The following is an 18,432-nucleotide window of genomic DNA, read 5'->3' on the forward strand; positions in this document are numbered from 1 at the left end:
AACATGGTCTATCTGCTGGAGAATATTCAGAAGCCATGAACATGGAGCTGGAACAGTTGGATGAAAGTAGGATGGAGGCTCTGAACAGAATGATAATCCAAAAGAGAAGATAGCAAAGGCCTACAACAAAAAAGTAAAGAAGAAAGTGTTCCATGAAGGCCAAATGGTGTGGAAGGTGATCCTACCACCAGGAATCAAGGATAGAGAGTTGGGCAAATGGTCTCCAAATTGGGAAGGACCCTTCAAGGTCCATAGAATTCTCAAAGGCAATGCGTACTGGTTGGCAGACCTAGATGGTCAGCCACATAAGAGATTTATTAATGACAAATACTCAAAGCCATATTTCCTAAGCATTTGGGAATCCACAAATGTAATGGCATAAAGAATGTAAAAGCAGGCTTTTTAGCCGTAGCCATGAGTTGGCCTTAGTGGCCACATATTCTGAATAAAGAGATTAGATGGCCATGGGCCACACAAAAGAAATTACAAATAAATAGTTAGTAATTTTAAAAAAAGAAAATATCCAAAAAAAAGGCCAAACAATGACCAAAACTGAGTACCAGCTGAATAAAGAAGCTAACACAGATAGCAGTAAAATTGTTTTAAAGAAACCAACCAAGGCAAAATAGTGACTAAAATCCAGAAATTAACTCAGCATATGTTTCAAGGCCGACCAGGTATTCTGATGAGCTTGAAGACGTGCTTGAGTTAGATGCAAATCTGAAGACCAAGCTTGAGCATCAGGTAGTCATGACTTGATGGAAGAACCCAGAGTATTGAGGCTTTGTTGAGCCTCTTTGGAATTTTTCATGCACCTGGCTTCTTGCATCATATTGCTGTAAGATCTTATCTTTCAAACCTTGGATTTTGAGCTCCAAAGCTTCAATTTCTTCTTGAGCAGCAATAATATCCTTCTAAATCCCAAGTTCTTCAGCGGCCAGACTTTCAGAATTGGCAAGTAAAATTTCATACATAGCTCGGTCTTTAGATAAACCTTCCAACTTACTAGATAAATTTTGTTCCAGAGAATAGTCTTGATGAAAAGCAGTGGGTAGATGATGCAAATCATGCTCCAAACGTATGAGCCTACTTTTTCTCTCTGGAGCTATCTGAGGATCTGCCAGCAAAGTCTTCACATGCTTTAAAGCTTCCTTACCATCTGCTTCTTGAACATCTGGAAGGTTTGTCTTAAAAAGCTGGACCAATCTATTGGTTGCATGCTGCAGTTCTTCCTCAGTTGACACTTTACTAGCAAAAGGATGTGGAGTCAGGAAGGAGAAATCCAGACCTGCTAATGGATTTACCAGATTGGTTGGAATGATGGAGGTAAGTACTTTGAATGATGTCGCTGCTTGCATAGAGTACTGTCATAAGTATCAAAAAATTGTTCGTGGTAGTAAAATAAAGAAAGTGAAAGATATCAACCTGAGAAGGGAAAGGAGTAACTGAGCCAAAAGGTTGGTTAGAAATTTTGGGAGTGACAATTGGCTCATCTGATGAGGGAACTCCTACATAGCTGGTGGAAATCTTTTCACTCTCATCTTCAAAAGCTTCACTATCATCATCTCCTGAAATAGTAACAGGCTCTGAACTGGATTGTGTGGTCTTCTTGATTCTAGTAAAAGATCGTTGAGATCTTCTCACAGCCACCACCTTCTTATGAGTTTTTGGCTTCTTCTTGGGAGAAATTGGCTCATTTTTAATGTTCAATTTTCTAGAAGAGATTGGAATAGCAGGAATAGCTGCATAGCATATTGCCATATCAGAATTTCATAGGCAGACAAGCAAATGAAAAGGAGGTAAAGAAACATACCAGGTGTAACATCTACAATGTTTGCCTCAGATTCAGTATTGAGAGGAGGTAGTGGATCAAGTGGAAGCAAACTTGTGTAATATCTTTCCCTTCAGGATAGATAGTCAGAAGTACTACCAGGATTGAATGGTGATAGCAGCTGGAACACAAATCTCCTCAAAGCGTTATTATTGGTGGCCACCTGGTTTTCAATCCTTTCTCTGGACTGAACACTGGTCCTCTCTTCTCCAGGAGGGTTGGAATGAAAAAGGAGGTTAAGAGGCACATTTTAGGTATAACCCAACCGCCTAGCATAGAGTTGAGGATTGTAGGCCTCAAAGCCACAAGTAGGGTTCATAGGATTATCAATATTGGCACCTTCATGGAGATACCTGGGTGTAACAAGATTGGCCCAGAAATCACGAAGGAGATGGTCCATTACAATAGATATGGTAACTTCTGAAGACAACAATGGCATCAAAGGACCACCAGGCAAAGTATCAGTAAACAAGAAATATTCAGAATCAGGTCGATCTGAAGGCAAGGATAAGAAGAAATTGAAGATTTCTACAAAAGATCTATCACTAGTGCAAGCTAAGACAAACTGCCCATAGGAAGTGAATTTGGTAGGTAGTTGATAACCAGGAGAACGTAGAGCAGGGAAATAAGTGAATAGCCAAGGCTGAAGAAACCAAAGGCTGCCAGAAAAACGATGGTAAAAAGGTTTCTCAAAGGTAAGCAAAGAATGACAGTGATAAATACGGCTTAGCCAAATACTACCTAAAGCTACATTCTAACCTTCAGCTAGGGCACATGCAAGGGGAAGATAATCTTTGGCAGGTTGATTTGCAAAGGTACCAAATACATACCTGTATAGCAAACACCACAGGAACAGAGCATGCTCTTTGAAGGTAGGTTCCCCATGATGCTTTGTGGAGCTCAAACCTTGGTAGGAAAAATTTTTCTTTTCCTCCATTACTCCTACCTCGGCAATCCTGACAGAAGAAAAGAGGCAGGGAGCATCTGGACCTGTGATGGGCAATCCAGTTAGGGCATACATATCCCTCAACGTGATGGTCATATGGCCACCAGGAAAGACAAAAGAATTTGTCGAACGAGACCATAAACAGCAGGCCGCTGAAATCAAAGATGGGTCGAAAGGAATTGGCTCAAGGGTCATGTCAATAAGCCAATCAAGTCCCTGCTTCATCCATTGTACACCGAAGGTAGTTCGAAGTCGATTGATCCAGTCTCTCCATCCCAGAGGTGGTTTGGGCCAAGAACGATGTCGTTCCAATAGAGGTAACTCTCTTGCATGATTGGCAAGGAGTTCTTTAAGAGAAGGTGATGAAAAGATTGTCAGTTTTTCGGGGGAAAGGTGGGAGTCAATTGGAGCAGTATTTGGAAGGAAAGAAGCCATTGTTTAGAGAAGAATAAAGGAGAAAGCTAGGGATTTCTCAAACGAGTCATGAGGTAAAGAGGCGTGCAGGAGTAAGGGATTTAGAAGCATCAGCTCAAATTAAATGAGGTAAGAGAAGAGTTTAAATTTTAAATAGAGTTTATTTGATAGTAATTGATATTTGAGAAGTATTTGAAGAAAGGCCGAAAAATCATCTCAAGCTGGGGGGGCAATTGTTGGCACCAAAATATGTTGGGCCTAATAAGCCTAGTCCATGTATAAGGCCCAAGGTGCAGCCCATAAGGTCCATCATGTTTTATTACAGCCCATGAGCCCATTATATTGAGAAGAAAATGAAGCCCAATTGGTGAGTAACTGCCCAGGTGCAATTGTGCTGAGAGTGGTCCATGAAAAGAGGAAGAAGTTGTGGCAGTTACCACAAGATGGTCCAGGTGGCAGCACATGAGAGAAATGAGTAAAATTGTTGTGAGAAGATGGCAGTAACTTCCAACTTACAGAACATGGAGTAAATCAAGGATCACTACAGCAGGATCATGGTTTATGGAGGAGGATTTCGTGCAAAGCAGAAGGTATAAAAGATGGTAGACAGACAGAGATGGACACACACACACAACCAGTCAAACAGACAACAAAAACTAAAACCTAAAGACACTTTCAAGCTTCCTAGCATTTTAGCATTTCAATTACATTTCCAAATTCGTGTCAATTTCAAGCAAGTATTATGTCATTCATTCCAAATTCTCTTGTATTTGTTTCTTGTCAAATTTCAATGCCAACCATCGTTGTGTAAATTGTTCTTGGTGTCTATTTATGTTTCTTCATTTCAATCTCAAGAAAGCGCACTTCAGTGGAGTTGGGGAACCTAGAACTATTGAGGTCCCAAGATAGTTCATTCAATTGTCTAGATAGAAGTCTTATTTACATTTGGTGCATTTTATTCAAATTAGTGTAGGAAACTATAAGCCTTGGCACACATGCAAATCATCATCACCTTGGGCCACTTTTTGGTGACAACAGAAGTGTCTATCCATTCTAGAACTCTCTGAACCAAACTAGAGGGGGCTAATGTACAAGTCCCTCTCTGTTGTCTCTTTAATAGAGGTGGTGTTGGTTTAGTTTTCAATTATGGATTCCATTGTCTCTCAATGGAAGACGTTTGCACTCACGGAAAAGGAGGAGTCGGTCTTAATCTGTGATTATAGTCACTTGAAATTCCTTCAACCAAAAGTGGAGTTCAGTTTGATTAGGCAATTGTTCATGGATCACTCATTTATGAAAGAGGATATTTGGAAAATTTCAACTTGTCCCACTTTTTGGATGTTGGGGATAATGTCTTTGCAATCACTTTTGAAACGTTGCAAGAAAGAGATCATGTTCTGCGGGGACGGTCTTGGTTGTTCGATAGGTCTCTGTTTGCTCTTAGAAAATTCGACGATATTGTGCCATTGTCTGAGATTCAGTGTCATGAAGAATTATTCTGGGTTCGAATTCAAAATCTTTCTCTTTTGGCAATGAATGCAAAGTTCGGAAGGCTTATCGGAGAGGCTATTGGTCGTGTTGACGATGTGGATCTCTTTTTGATGCTTCGGGATGGGGTCCTTTCTTGTGTGTTCGAGTTTGAATTTCCATCTCGCAACCGCTACCAAGAGGTAAGCAAATACACTTTGGTGACCGTGATATCATAGTGACTTTCAAATATGAAAATCTCCCACGCATGTGCTTCCAATGTGGGAGGATAGCTCATTCAAGAGACGGATGTCCGATGTCTGTTGATAGATGCATTCATCGAGCTGATAAACAAGATCAATAAGGTCCTCACAGATCCATCATTACGGGTAAGAACTTCGTCTCAATTCAAGAGACCGTCTACATCAAGCGTGGTGTCACCTTCACCGACCACTTCAGGACGTTGATGGTGGTCTTGCACTAGTAGCGGTTATCAAATTAGCAACTGTCCCACGAAAAGGGAATGTGGTGGTTAACGCAAGCAGCTGTCAAGAGGAAGAGATTTCTTTTGTTAGTTGTCATGAGGGGCTACTTTCAGGGGTAACCGCCAAGAGAATGATAGGTTTCTTGTTAACTATCTTGAGGATGCTATTGTAAATGATGAATGCCAAGCAGTAGGGATGTCAATGGGGCGGGGACCCCTTTACCCGTCCTCGTACCCGTTATATATATCTTTACCCGTCCTTGTTAAAATACTATTTTAATTTTTGCCCCATCCCCGTACCCGACAGGGCGGGTAATCCTCGCCTATTTTTCCGTGCCGCCACCTTTAACAATAAATATAAATATTGATAAATTGAAAAAAAAATGAACCTATGACTATGACAAATCAAGTTTTAAAGTAACAATCATACAAAAAGAACAAGATGAGATAATGTGAGGTGAATTAGATATTTTATTATACCTAATATATATAAATAAGTCATAAATATTATATGTAATATATACGTAATTAATAATATATGGGTACGGGGCAGGTTGGATTTCGACAAACTCATCCCCGTACCTGCCCCGGTTATTTTTCCCATAAAAATATGGGGCAATGCCAAGCCGGTACCCATTATTGTACTTTTAGACATTTAGGTCCAACAAAAAATAAATGGACATAAAAGTACTCATGTGATGATCATTTACCTTTATACCCCCAACCTCTTTCTTCTCCGTCTCTCTTTCTTCTTCTTCTTGTCCTCTCTCTCTCTAGATCCATTTTTTTGCAATTTAAAGCTTAAAAAACTTTAAATCTATTGTTTTTATTCTTCCTTGCTTTTATTTAGGTGTAGATATTGGGTACATGATTTTCGTTCAGGATTTCCTTGAGTTTATGAGTGCTAGATCTGAAATAATTAAACTGCCAAGTTATGCAAAATCATTCAGACATGTTCATGTAACTGTTTCATAATAAATAAAACCCTTGTCATATTTCTTACTGGAGTAAATGACTTTAAAAAATACTCAATCTATAGTACATGGTTCTGCATTACAACACCATTACATTAACATGCTAACGTAGGTCAATATTAGTCTAATATTATTTTTTGCAACAATAACATCAAAGAAAAAGTCTCAAATCTAGACGATTTCGGCGACGGTTCGCTACATCACCACCTCCGTTAGACTCCCCTCACTGAAACGCACAATGCCTAGTCAGATTTTGTCCAAAATGGCCATTGGAAAGGGAGACCCAAAGCTGGTACGTTTTGCTCGTGTAATGTTATTGTTTCAAACAGTAACATACGATCTCAGATCTGTAATAATATTGAAACAATAACATATGATCTCAGATCTAAACTCATATTACAATCTCAGATATCATATTACATATCAGATCTAACAAGATAAAGATGAAAACTAATAAAAATAAGAAGGATAATAAAAAAAATGAAGAAGATGATTGTGGAGGAGCGATAGTGGTGGAGAAGCGACGGTGGTGATGGTGGTGGCAGCAGTGGTGGAGATGGAGGCCGAGAGTGGCAGTGGTGGAGATGGAGGCAAACATGGTAATTGTGGAGATGGAGAGTATGTGTCTTAGATATAGCTTTTTTTAAAAAAATTCACGTCTATTGGAGAAGAAGGGTAAATGTGAGATTATGTAATTATTAATTTTTAAAAGATGTATTTATGTGGAAAAAATGTATTTATATGAAAAAGAAAATTTTTGTTTGAATTATGTATCCAACATTTATCAAGTGAGTATTAAAATGACATTTTCCGTAAAAATATTCGTACTCATACCCGACCCGTTAATTAACGGGGCATACCTGTCTGAGTTGGGGCCTGGTTATGCGAGTACCCGACGGGTACGAGTATTTTTGACCTCCCAACCAAGCTGTAAGGTTGACTCTAGTATAGACAAAGAGTCCAAGGGGTGGAAGAGTAGGGCTCGAAAGGGTGCTAGCCCAATATGTCCAATGTCGTTGGACACAAAAGGCAAGAGGTAGGGGCTGAATTTCAAGGGTTGAGTTCTTGTGCTGAGTCTCCAAAACGATTTAATGAACACAACTTTCAAGAGGTATCCCTGTTTCAAATATCGAGGTGGTGGCTATTCATTAGTCTCGCGGGCCTAAAGAGTTTGTTAGCGTGGAATTGTCGGGGGTTTGGGAACCACCATACAATTCGAGAATTACACCAGTTGGTGTTACATAAGTTTCCCAGTATATGTTTCCTTAGGGAAACTAAGCTGCACCATAATTCTTTAGGGATGGTTTAAAGTAACAAAATTCAATAGAAGTTTAACAAGCGCGTGTGCTACATCTTTGAAATTAAGAACTCCTCCATCTTTACACTTTGACAGTAATCTCACTGCCTCTTACTTTGTCATCTTCACTTTCACTCTCATCACAACTTTCTTATTCTCCTTCTCTTATTCTCCTCCTCCTCTTGGATTCATCAACAGTTTTTGCATAATTAGTCTCTGCATGTGAAGTTTGTGGACTTGGTTTTTTCAAATGTCAGCATATTTTGAGAGGCTAATATGTATAAGTTTTATGCAAGAGCAAGTGTAGAAGTGGCTAGACTTTCAAGAGAGCAAGTGTTGGTGATAATTGGATGTGTGTGTGTGTGTGTGTGTGTGTGTGTATAGGTAATGAGGTGGACTATTTGATGGAGTGTGGTTTGGGTAATAAATGGCCATAAAGCCCAACAATTTTTCGAATTTGGTCTCGAATGTGCATTTCGCTGGGTTTAACTTTAGCTGATATTGCCTGAGCCTTTGAAACAACTTCTCAAGATTCTATATATGATCCTCGTTCTCCTTGGATTTCATGATCATATCATCAACATATATCTCGACTTCTTACTGCATCATATCATGAAACAAGGTCACCATAGCCCGTTGGTCAGTGGCTCCCGCATTCTTCAAGACAAATGGCATGACTTTATAACAGAAAGTTCTCGACATGCTTATGAAGGTTGTCTTCTCTTGATGCTCTGGTGCCAATTTTATTTGATTATAACCTGAAAGCCCATCCATAGTGTTTGGCAGTGTTGTCCACCAATATATCAATATGGGGCAACGGAAAGTCATTATTAGGGCTTGCCCTATTGAGATCACGGTAGTCGACGCATACTCTGATATTTTCATCTTTCTTTGGAACTGGTACAACATTTGCCATCCACTCGGGCTATCGAGCCACCACCAAAAATCCAGCATCAAATTGTTTCTTAATATCATCCCGCACTTTCAACAACAACTTTGACTTCATTCTTCTCAATTTATGCTTCACTGGAGTACACTCTGGTCTTCGCAGTAAACGGTGGAATACTATATCTGTATCAAGACCCGACATATCTTGGTAGGACCATGCAAAAAATCTTTGTACTTTCGCACTAATTCAACTAATCTTTCTCGTTTATCCCCATTAAAACATCCCCTATTTTGACTTCTTTCACATCCATTTTGTTTCCAGATTGATAGGCTCTGTGGATTCTATTGATTGAATTATTCTTCTTTTCTGATTGATTTGCCTTAGTAATTCTGGTGAGATGTCAAATTCTTCATCAATGTCATGGTCAAGCTCAACATGGCTAATGGGTGTGTTAAAGTCTTGTTCGTTAAGTTCATCACTCTTGTTATCATTAATTTAAGTCTTAGGGAGAAAATGATAAGATTATTTGAGAAGAGGAGACAAAGAGATAAATTATACGAGGAATGAAATGAAAACTGGGATAGATTTTAAAGATGTATTTTCAAACACAAAACATACACATTTTATCATATGACATATATTTAAACATAAAACCGAGTGCCACCCATTGCAAAAGTCCAACAGGAGGCTTTGGGCAGGGCCATCGTTGGTGGTACAATTGTGATTATTATTCTAACAAATTGTTGATAGGTGTCGCCAGCTCCTACACAATCCAATTGCTCAATCTGAATCCTGGCGGACGCGACACCACAAAAGGGAATTTGCTATGCGAACTCACCCGCTTTCGAGCACGACTACTGAAGGCATTGAATTGTTGGCCTATATCCCCAAAAACTGTCCCATTATAACAGTGTCTTCTTCTTTAGCATTGCCCCAGTTATTATTTCTTTCTATTTCATTTTTCTTTATTTTCTATGGCATGTATGTGTGGGCATGCGTTATGATATAAATTTTCCGATTGGACTTTATGGTTTGGAAATAGTATTATGGCAAACATTCTTCCATTAACATCATTTTTCAGATACAATCCCCATCTTTTTTATTTTTGAAAAAGAAGTGATGTCAATAATATTGGTTCCAAAGCACGAGCCCATGCCTATATGTATGAATGTTAAAATGAAAAAAGAAAGAAAAACAAAAACAATTGTTCCACTCTCGAATATGACAATAACCATTTAGATTAAAATCGATTTTAAAAAGTGGGTGATACAAAAAACAATTGTCCGGGAAGGCAATAATCCCAGTTTTGAAAATTAAAACAAATATGTATTTAAATCCAAAGTTGGCCCAAGAGAGGAAAAGTCATGGGAAAAACAAATGTTGACCCAAATAGAATCTTAAACCTAATAGACCAATGTTGGTCCAAAAGGAAACTTAAGCCCATAAAAAAAAGGGGACTTAAGTCCAAAAATTAAAATTGGCTTAAAGAAAATAAAAACCCAAAAATACCAATGGTCTAACAGGAATTAAGCCTAAAAGTTAGGAAAACTTTAGTCACACCCCAAACTTTACTAACCACACCCTGACTCACAATGACTTTCTTTGACTTTGTGTTTTCTTAAACCTTCGATCTTTACACCCCATCTCCTTCAACCTCTCTCAATCTCGTTGGAACTCAAACCTAACGGGAATTTTGGAAAAATGACCTTCTCAAAAAGTCAAACCGGAGAAATGACCTACTTTTTTATAAACCGCAAAAGTGACCTACTTTGGCTTTTTTTGGACCCAAATACCCCGCTAGTTGAAATATCATTTCTTCCACTCACAATACCAGAATACACATAACCCTCCTAACGGCTTTCCTCCCGCGCACCCTACTTCTCATCATCTTATCTGCCCTACTTCTCATCATCTTATCTGCACTTGAACATTTTTGTCAGAACTTGTTCTATAGAGCTCGAAAAAGCTAGATCAGGTTCGGGTTCGGGTTCGGGTTCTGAGTTATTTGTGATCTTCGTTATCACAAGTTCTTTTTTTGAACATTTCATACCACTTTTGACAGGTGAGTACATCTATATTCTAAGTAATTTTGTTCCATATGTTTCTCAATTGCATATGAAGTTCTGAACGAACATATTGTCTACTCATAGCATCCGTGTAGTCAAGCATAATGAGTTTGTAGTCGAGCAAAGTTGTTTGTGGTAGAGCAAAGTTGTTTATGGTCGAACATTTTTGTTTTCATGGTCGAGCAAAGTTGTTTATGGTCGAGCAAATTTGTTTATGGTCGAGTTTTTTGAATTGTGGTCGAGAAAATTATTATAATGGTCGAGCAAATTATTATACTTTTTTTGTGGTTTTTTGTTATTTTCAGGAATGACATCTGTTGATTTTGTGATCCTTTATGGTGGCCAGTGGGAAATTTGTCGAGGGATTTGCAAATACAAAGGTGGGAAAAGCCAAGGTATAATAGTGTCCGAAGCAATTTCTTTTGTAGAATTTGTGGATTTGATATATGAGTTGATTGAAGTGGATCGTAGTGCCGGTGAATTGTTGATGAAATTTGTTTATAATACACATTTTGATATGGAACCGATGGTGCTACGTAACGAACGTGACTTGCAATTCTTTCTTAGGCAAAATGATGATCCTCGAAGACCTGGAACTCCACTTTGTCTAACAATTCATAAGAGAGAGTTTGTTTCTCAAGATGTAAGCTTCGTTCCTCCTTAGCGGGAACAATTTCATTCACAAGATGTGGGCTTTGTTCCTAATACGCAGCAGCCGCGACATTGTGGCAGTAAATTACCTTCACATGTTGATTTTGACGATGATCCGATTAGTCCGCAAGTCGGATTCATGGGTTTTAATGAATGTGGTTTTAGCCAATACAATAAAGATAATGCAGATATTGATGATGGGGCTGATGACTATCAAGAAAATATTAGGGTTGATGACTTTCAAATGGATAATAATGGGATTGAAAGTTCGGTACTTTATCGACACCCGCCTCCATGTGTGGGCGGTAACTTAGCGGATGGGCCTCCTAGCAACAATAACATTGGCTCAAATTCGCTTGGCACGTCAAACTTTGTTGGGAGTAATAGTAGCAATAGTTGTTAGGGTGGTAAAGTTGCGATTGGGCAGATTTATTCAGACAAAAAAGAGTTATAAAAATATATTGCTATGTATGCTACAAGCAAGAACTTCCAATTTTGCGTTATTAAGTCAACCAAAACTCTTTTTATGATTCACTGTGCTGCTAAAGAGTGCGAGTGGCGTATGCGATCGATAAGAGTTAAGGATTCAGAGTTGTTTAAGGTGACGAGGCTTAATGACAATCACAAATGCTCTTTGGACTTTATTTATCGAAGTCATATGCAAACATCAGGAAAGGTTATTGGAGAATGCATTAAGTCAAAATATAACGGTGTTGGTCGTATTTACCGACCAAAAGACATAATACAGGATGTGCGGCAAGAATTTGATGTTAATATTAGCTATGATAAAGCTTGGAGGGCTAGGGAAGCTACCTTGGAATCAGTGCGAGGGATGCCTGAAGATTCCTTTTCTTACTTGCCATGCTATTGTGCCGAGTTAGAGAAGAATAATCCTGGTACGATAACTTATATAGAGTCCGATCACGAGAACAAGTTTAAATATTTTTTCATGGCTCTCGGTGCTTCGTTCCGAGGATTTCGGAGTGCAATGCGACCTATCATCGACGTTGATGGTACTCACCTAAAGGGCAAGTACATGGGCTTGCTCTTTGTTGCCGCTACTCAAGATGGCAACAAGAAAATTTATCCGGTGGCTTTTGGGGTTGGAGATTCAGAGAATAATGCATCTTGGGAATGGTGTTTTTAGAAACTGCGAGTTGCACTTGCACTTGAAGATTTCTCAGAACTATCATTGATATCGGATAGGCATAAAAATATTGAGAGAGGTGTTTCACTTGTCTTTCCAGAATCTTATCATGGGCACTGCATGCACCATATCAAACAGAGCATGAAGGCAAAAAAAATTGATGATGTCGTGTTTCCCATATATTTCAAGGCAGCAAAGGCTTACCGTATTTCAGATTTTGAACATCTAATGACACAGATATGTGGTTTTGAAGGTGGCAAGGCACATAAATATCTAAAGGATGTCGGATTCAATAAGTGGTCTCGTGCACATTTTCCCGGATATAGGTACAGTATACTCACTACCAATATTCCAGAAAGTATGAATGCTGCACTACGCGATGTGCGGGGTCTTCCAATAACAGCGTTGGTTGAGTAATTGAGATCCTTAATTCAAAGGTGGTTTCATGAGCGTCGTACAAAAGCGGCATCCATAACTTCCCAATTGTGCAAGAAGGTTGAGAAAAGAATGACAAAGCGGAATGAAAGGGCTTTACGTATGTTGGTTGAACCAATAAGTCATATCGAGTTCTATGTACGGGATGGCTTCGGAGATGGCGAGGTGAACTTTCACGACAGAACATGCACGTGCATGAAGTTTCAAATGCAACAATTGTCGTGCGTTCATGCATTGGCTGCTTTTCGATTTAGAAATGTCACTATACATTCTTTGTGTTCACGGTATTACACCAATGAAGCTATTATGGTGGCTTATGCAGAACCGATTACACAGTATCTCTTGAAAATCAACGCATAGCAAGCCGAGATAGAGTTTTATTGCCGCCAGATACAAGACGATCGGGAGGGAGACCAAGAGAGCGAAGAATACCATCAGCTGGTGAAACAGTGGCAGTTAGACTTTGTGGACGATGTAAGCAACGTGGACATAATCGTCAAACTTGTAAGGAGCCGATATCGTTGCATCCAACATGAATAATTTAATAATTTCTATGTAACATAATATATTTTATATTTCTTGCTTTAATAATAATAACTTCATATTTATGACTTCATTTTATTCACCTCTCAATAAGTATAAGTATGTAATTATGCAGGTTTGTGCATGTTTTTTAGTGAATAAGTTCGTGCATGTTAACTAGGCAGGTGTGAAAAAATGCTCGACTAAAGAAAACAAATGTTCGACTACGAAAATACATGCTCGACTAATGAACATAAATGCACGACTAAAGAAAACAGATGCTCGACTACCTTAAAAAATGCTCGACTAAACAACATAAATGCTCGAGTAAAGAAAACAGATGATCGACTACAGAAAACAGATGCTCAACTACATAAAAATGCTCGACTAAAGAAAACAAATGATCGACTAAAGACAACAAATGCTCGACTAAGACAATACATGCTCGACTACAGAACATACATGCTCGAATAAGTAAATAGAAGCTCGACTACTTTAAAAAATACTACTAAAGAAAACAAATGCTCGACTAAAGACAACAAATGCTCAACTAAGATAATACATGCTCGACTATAGAACATACATGCTCGACTATGCAAATATAAGCTCGACTACATTAAAATCAAACTTTTTCATATACTATTCACAAAAACTGGCAAAATATACATGCTCGACTGACAAAAAAAGTTGCTCGACCATGAATATAAAGCATATTTACATTAAAAATTCTCCACCCCATGCCCCCATAGTGAACTTTTTCCTGAAGAATACCATGTCCTCTTGAGTTATCAGACTAACTGGCATGCTTGCAGTTAATACTTCAATGAACTTGATGGTGAACATGCCATAATATCCTCTGTTACAAAAAAATGTGTTAATGTCCTAACTAACTCATGTAACATGGACTACAATTACACACAGAATTTTAACTTAACTTACCCATTATTTTGCTGAGGGCAGGATGGTACCCTTTTAAGTTTCCAGGGAGAGAGATTTTCATCATTTATCGCAGCTGCTCTTAATATGTATGGCATTATCAACTTCAAGGGCTGCATTAATTCATTAAATTTTGGAATATTTGTGCAGCTTGTAAGTGAGTCATACACGTTAATCTGTCTTTCCCCTAAGATCATCTCTACAGCCACCCAATGTGCATTGTTGAAGTTGGCAGGGAAGTAAACGTAGTCTACGTTAGACCAAGACACAGATTTCACTGAACTTTCTCCTATTACATAGTCCAAAATCAGATTATCATTGTCCCAAGAACAATCCTTGCTTTCATTGAAAAGTATGAAAGCTTGCGTAACCCGGACCTGTTCAGTTTGTAATAGGTTAAAGTAGCTATTGATATACTTTACAAAAGTTATGGTCTAACTAGTTGGAAATATACTTACAAAGAAAAAATTGTCGAGCACTGCAGACTTCTTCTTATTTCCACCAAAATACAAGTCCCTAATCCTATGCACAGAAGTGTCAATCAAGCTAGACAAGGGAGGGACATCACCACATAACAAACCAGTGATAAGAGCAAATTCAGCAATAGAAAATGTTGCCCTCTTTCCAACAAATTTGAACCTGAATAAAATCACACCAGATTCTTCTTTAGTGGAGGTTACAACTTGTCGTAGTAGAGCTTGATGTACCAACTGGCCAGAGAAATTCATGTGCCCCACATCCAGAAACATGCCAAAGCATGTTCTCCTAAACATCTCCAGTTGATCCTCACTAAGCTTCCTTTTTATTTTGCTTATGGTTTCAGATATATTTGAAAAAACATTAACCTTAGCTGGGAAATGATTTTTCATTTCAATCATGTACTCCATTTCTTTGAAAAATTGTCTATCTGAAAAGAAATACAATAACCAAATTAATATTGACTTCAACCATAATACTCAACCAAAAAAACACATTTGCTCGACCACAAAATAACAATGCTCGACCACATAAAATTAACAACATTAAATGCTCGACTAAATATAATGCTCGACTAAAAATAATTACCGACTAAATATAATGCTCGACTACAACAATTCTGCTATGCTCGACTACAAAGTTAAGAATATTGAAACACACATACTGCCCGACCCTAAATAAACTTGTTCGACTAATGCTCGACCTACACAACAATTATGCTCGACTACAACAATTATGCTTTGCTCGACTACAAAGTTAAGAATACTGAAACACACCTAATGTCCGACCACCTGCATGCAAGCACAACTAAAAACCCAAGACTTCACCCATAATATCACCCAATTAAACAGAGTTTCACCAAAAACCCACGCCGGCCATAAGTATGTAACAAAATGCAAACTTTTTCGTGTAATACCAAGTTAAAATCGAGCATATGTTATGCAGAAAACTGAGCCAGTAAGATACTAACCTCAGAGGGGGAAAAATCTCTTATCTGTTGCCGAAACTGATGATCGGTGGTTGTACGGTAATCGTCGAGCAGCCCGTCGCGCAAAATGGGTTTGAAAGAAGTGGGTTTTCGTGGGAAAGGGAAAAGCCAAATGGTGGGTTATGTATTCTAAGGATAATTTGGTCTTTACAATAAAAAACTAGGTCATTTTTATGGTTTATAAAAAAGTAAGTTATTTCTCTGATTTGACTTTTTGGGAAGGTCATTTTTACAAAATTCCCAAACATAACCCATTCCTAGATCTCCACCCACTTGTCATAACTGAAGGATGAAAAGCGAAATCACGAGTGTAACGCCAGTAGATCCTCATCTCCATCACCGACAGAACCTCTATCCCTCGGTGATCTGGTGAAGATCAAATAGGACTTCAAATCCCCAAAGAAATCTCCACTCTAGAGATGGACGGTATCCAGTTTTTCGCTTTAGATAAGAAGTCAAAGGTAGGGCTATATTTCTTGATCTGGTATAGATTTGTTTGCTTTCCCAGAAGGGATATGTATGTCAATTCAACATTCAACTTACTTTAGCATATTACCTCTTGCATGTCTTCCCAGCCATTGGAGTTGTAGCTGCTTTCGATCCAGTAATCATGGTGCAATGGAGATCCATCAATGGAGGATCTCAAGACAAACCCATTTCGGAAATACTTATTTCTTCTTTTCTTGATCAAATTTGGGGCTTCTTTTCTCTGAATATGTGACAAATGGATTAAGAGAGGGATGGGATTGAAGATTTCCCTCATGCGATCTTCTGCCCGTCAAGTGACAGTGCTTTCGCGAGCTTGGGATGTATTTAGGAATTGTTTGAGATTTTGGGGAAATTGGCAAAAATGACCCGGTTTACTAACAAAACCGTAAAAATGACCCGAATCTTAAAAAACAAGGAAAATGACCTAATTTATAATTGTAAAGACCAAAATAACCTTGACTCTTCTTTCTCCCTCCGTTTCTGTTTCCCGAAAGCCTCTTTTTCATTTTCTCCTTCAAACACAGTTTCCTTCTCCTTCAAACACAGTTTCTTTCACCTTCAAACACAATTTCTTTCTCATTGTCAACTACTACAGTTTGCATCAACTACAACAACGGTTTGCATTCCATCAACTGTTCTGAATACTCCAAGGTAAGTTTACCATTTATTCAAAAACGATTCCATCAACGGGTAGTGTGTCATTACGGGTTTCGTGAGGTTTCATCAATTTTGCTGGGTTCCATATAACTGCATGACTTTGCTTAAAACAAATTCGCACAGCTAAAAACGAACTTTTCAACGTAGTTGAGTGTTTGAGCCTTTCGTCGGGCATTTTGAGGGTCTGTGGTCGAGTTTAGGGTTTTTCTGGTCGAGATTTATTGTTATGGGGGTCAAGCATATCTATTATCTAGTCGAGCATTCATATTTACTGGTCGAGCATTCTTATTGACTGGTCGAGCATTAGTTGATTTGGTCGAGCATTTCATATTTACTGGTCGAGCATTCATATTTACTGGTCGAGCATTATTAACTTTTATTTATTTCACTTATTTTTTTTATCTTAGGTTTATAATGGCTTACATTATTCCAGAGGGTCAGCATTTTCCTGCAAAAGTGTCAAACTTTTATCAACCAGATGTAGTTATTTGTAATATCAAGGATCAGTTAAATGATGATCAATTGGAGACCTTTAGTAGATCATGCTTTGGCATGTATCTTCGTATTAAGAGTCTAATGATCGATACTTTTTATTGCAAGAAATACTTGCAACTCAATACCGACGGGTTTATCCCAATCGCAAGTGTACGTGCCAACTGACAGTATAATAGTGAATGGGGTCGAATCCACGAGGACTGTATTAATTACCAACTATAACTACTAACAATAGTGTAAATTAAATTCAGATGCTTCTAATATTAACTAGCAATAAAATTTAGATAAATATCAATGGATGAAAAACTAGCTTGGGTTTGGCTTGCCAACTACCTCCACCTGTGCACACAGATTAATATGCAATCACACAATTTAAAAGTTTAACAATGTCAATTGAAAGGCCTTGGTCCAGTTGCAGTCAATTAGATTTCCCTAAACAACGATCCTGACTTTGGTCCAGTTGCAAGATCTTTTCTTATCAAAGGAGTCTTGGTTGGTCTACCCTAAGAGTTTCCTAAGACAAGCATAAGCACTAGGAAATCGACAGTTGCACAATTTAGGATAATGGTCTATTACCCAATCAATTATGTCCTCTGTTCCCAAAACTTGGATCTTACGCAAGTTCTTGTTACTTCGCCAAACACCGGGTCATGGTCAGCCGAATATGTTTAACTAACAATTCCTAAAATTATGATGTTGATCAGGCATGCACAACAATAGGAAATAAGCAATCAATCCAGAGAACAAAGAATTAAACTTAGTCTGATTGTCAATTAAATCCATGCACAAGGTTTATGGTAGAAGAATTACCAAACCCTAGCTAGAAAAAAAAGTTTAGCTACACATAGTCATAATAAAAACCATAAAGATACTTATTAACAATGTTCAAATCAATGGAAAAGTAGAGATTTGCTGAAGAATTGATCTGCCGAACTTGATATTTCTTCTCCTCCCTCTTGCCGTCACACTCTCTCCAATAGTAGCCTTTAATCGTGCTGCCCCCAAAAAGTTCTCTTTGTCCAGGCATATTACTCCTTATATAGTCCTTAGCAAGCCCTAAACTGGCCCAATTGTCCCTGCCACGTCAGCAACTTAATCACACAAGTCTGACTCTCGCAATCCGCGACCGCAACAGGCTGCAAAACAGGTCACAAATTCCACCTAATGCCAGCTTTATCCTTCTGTAATACCTGTCATAAAAATACCAATATAGGCAGTATGTTTCCACTAAATATCATAGAAAAATAGTAATTTTAAGCCCGTAAAA

General features: G+C 38.3%; 2 protein-coding genes across 2 annotated transcripts; both read left to right on the forward strand.

Moving 5' to 3' along the window:
* The first annotated feature begins 11,485 nt into the window (after positions 1–11,485).
* Positions 11,486–12,583, forward strand: LOC119998528. The gene is made up of 2 exons (XM_038845880.1): positions 11,486–12,121; positions 12,167–12,583. Exons 1-2 carry the CDS (start codon positions 11,486–11,488, stop codon positions 12,581–12,583), a joined length of 1,053 nt encoding a protein of 350 aa, XP_038701808.1.
* A 3,782-nt stretch (positions 12,584–16,365) lies between these two features.
* Positions 16,366–18,225, forward strand: LOC119998529. Its single transcript, XM_038845881.1, has 3 exons — positions 16,366–16,664; positions 17,078–17,224; positions 18,189–18,225. Exons 1-3 carry the CDS (start codon positions 16,375–16,377, stop codon positions 18,223–18,225), a joined length of 474 nt encoding a protein of 157 aa, XP_038701809.1. The 5' UTR covers positions 16,366–16,374.
* Positions 18,226–18,432: the final 207 nt, after the last annotated feature.

Source organism: Tripterygium wilfordii, chromosome 5 (assembly GCF_013401445.1).
Source record: "Tripterygium wilfordii isolate XIE 37 chromosome 5, ASM1340144v1, whole genome shotgun sequence".
Lineage (NCBI taxonomy): Eukaryota > Viridiplantae > Streptophyta > Magnoliopsida > Celastrales > Celastraceae > Tripterygium > Tripterygium wilfordii.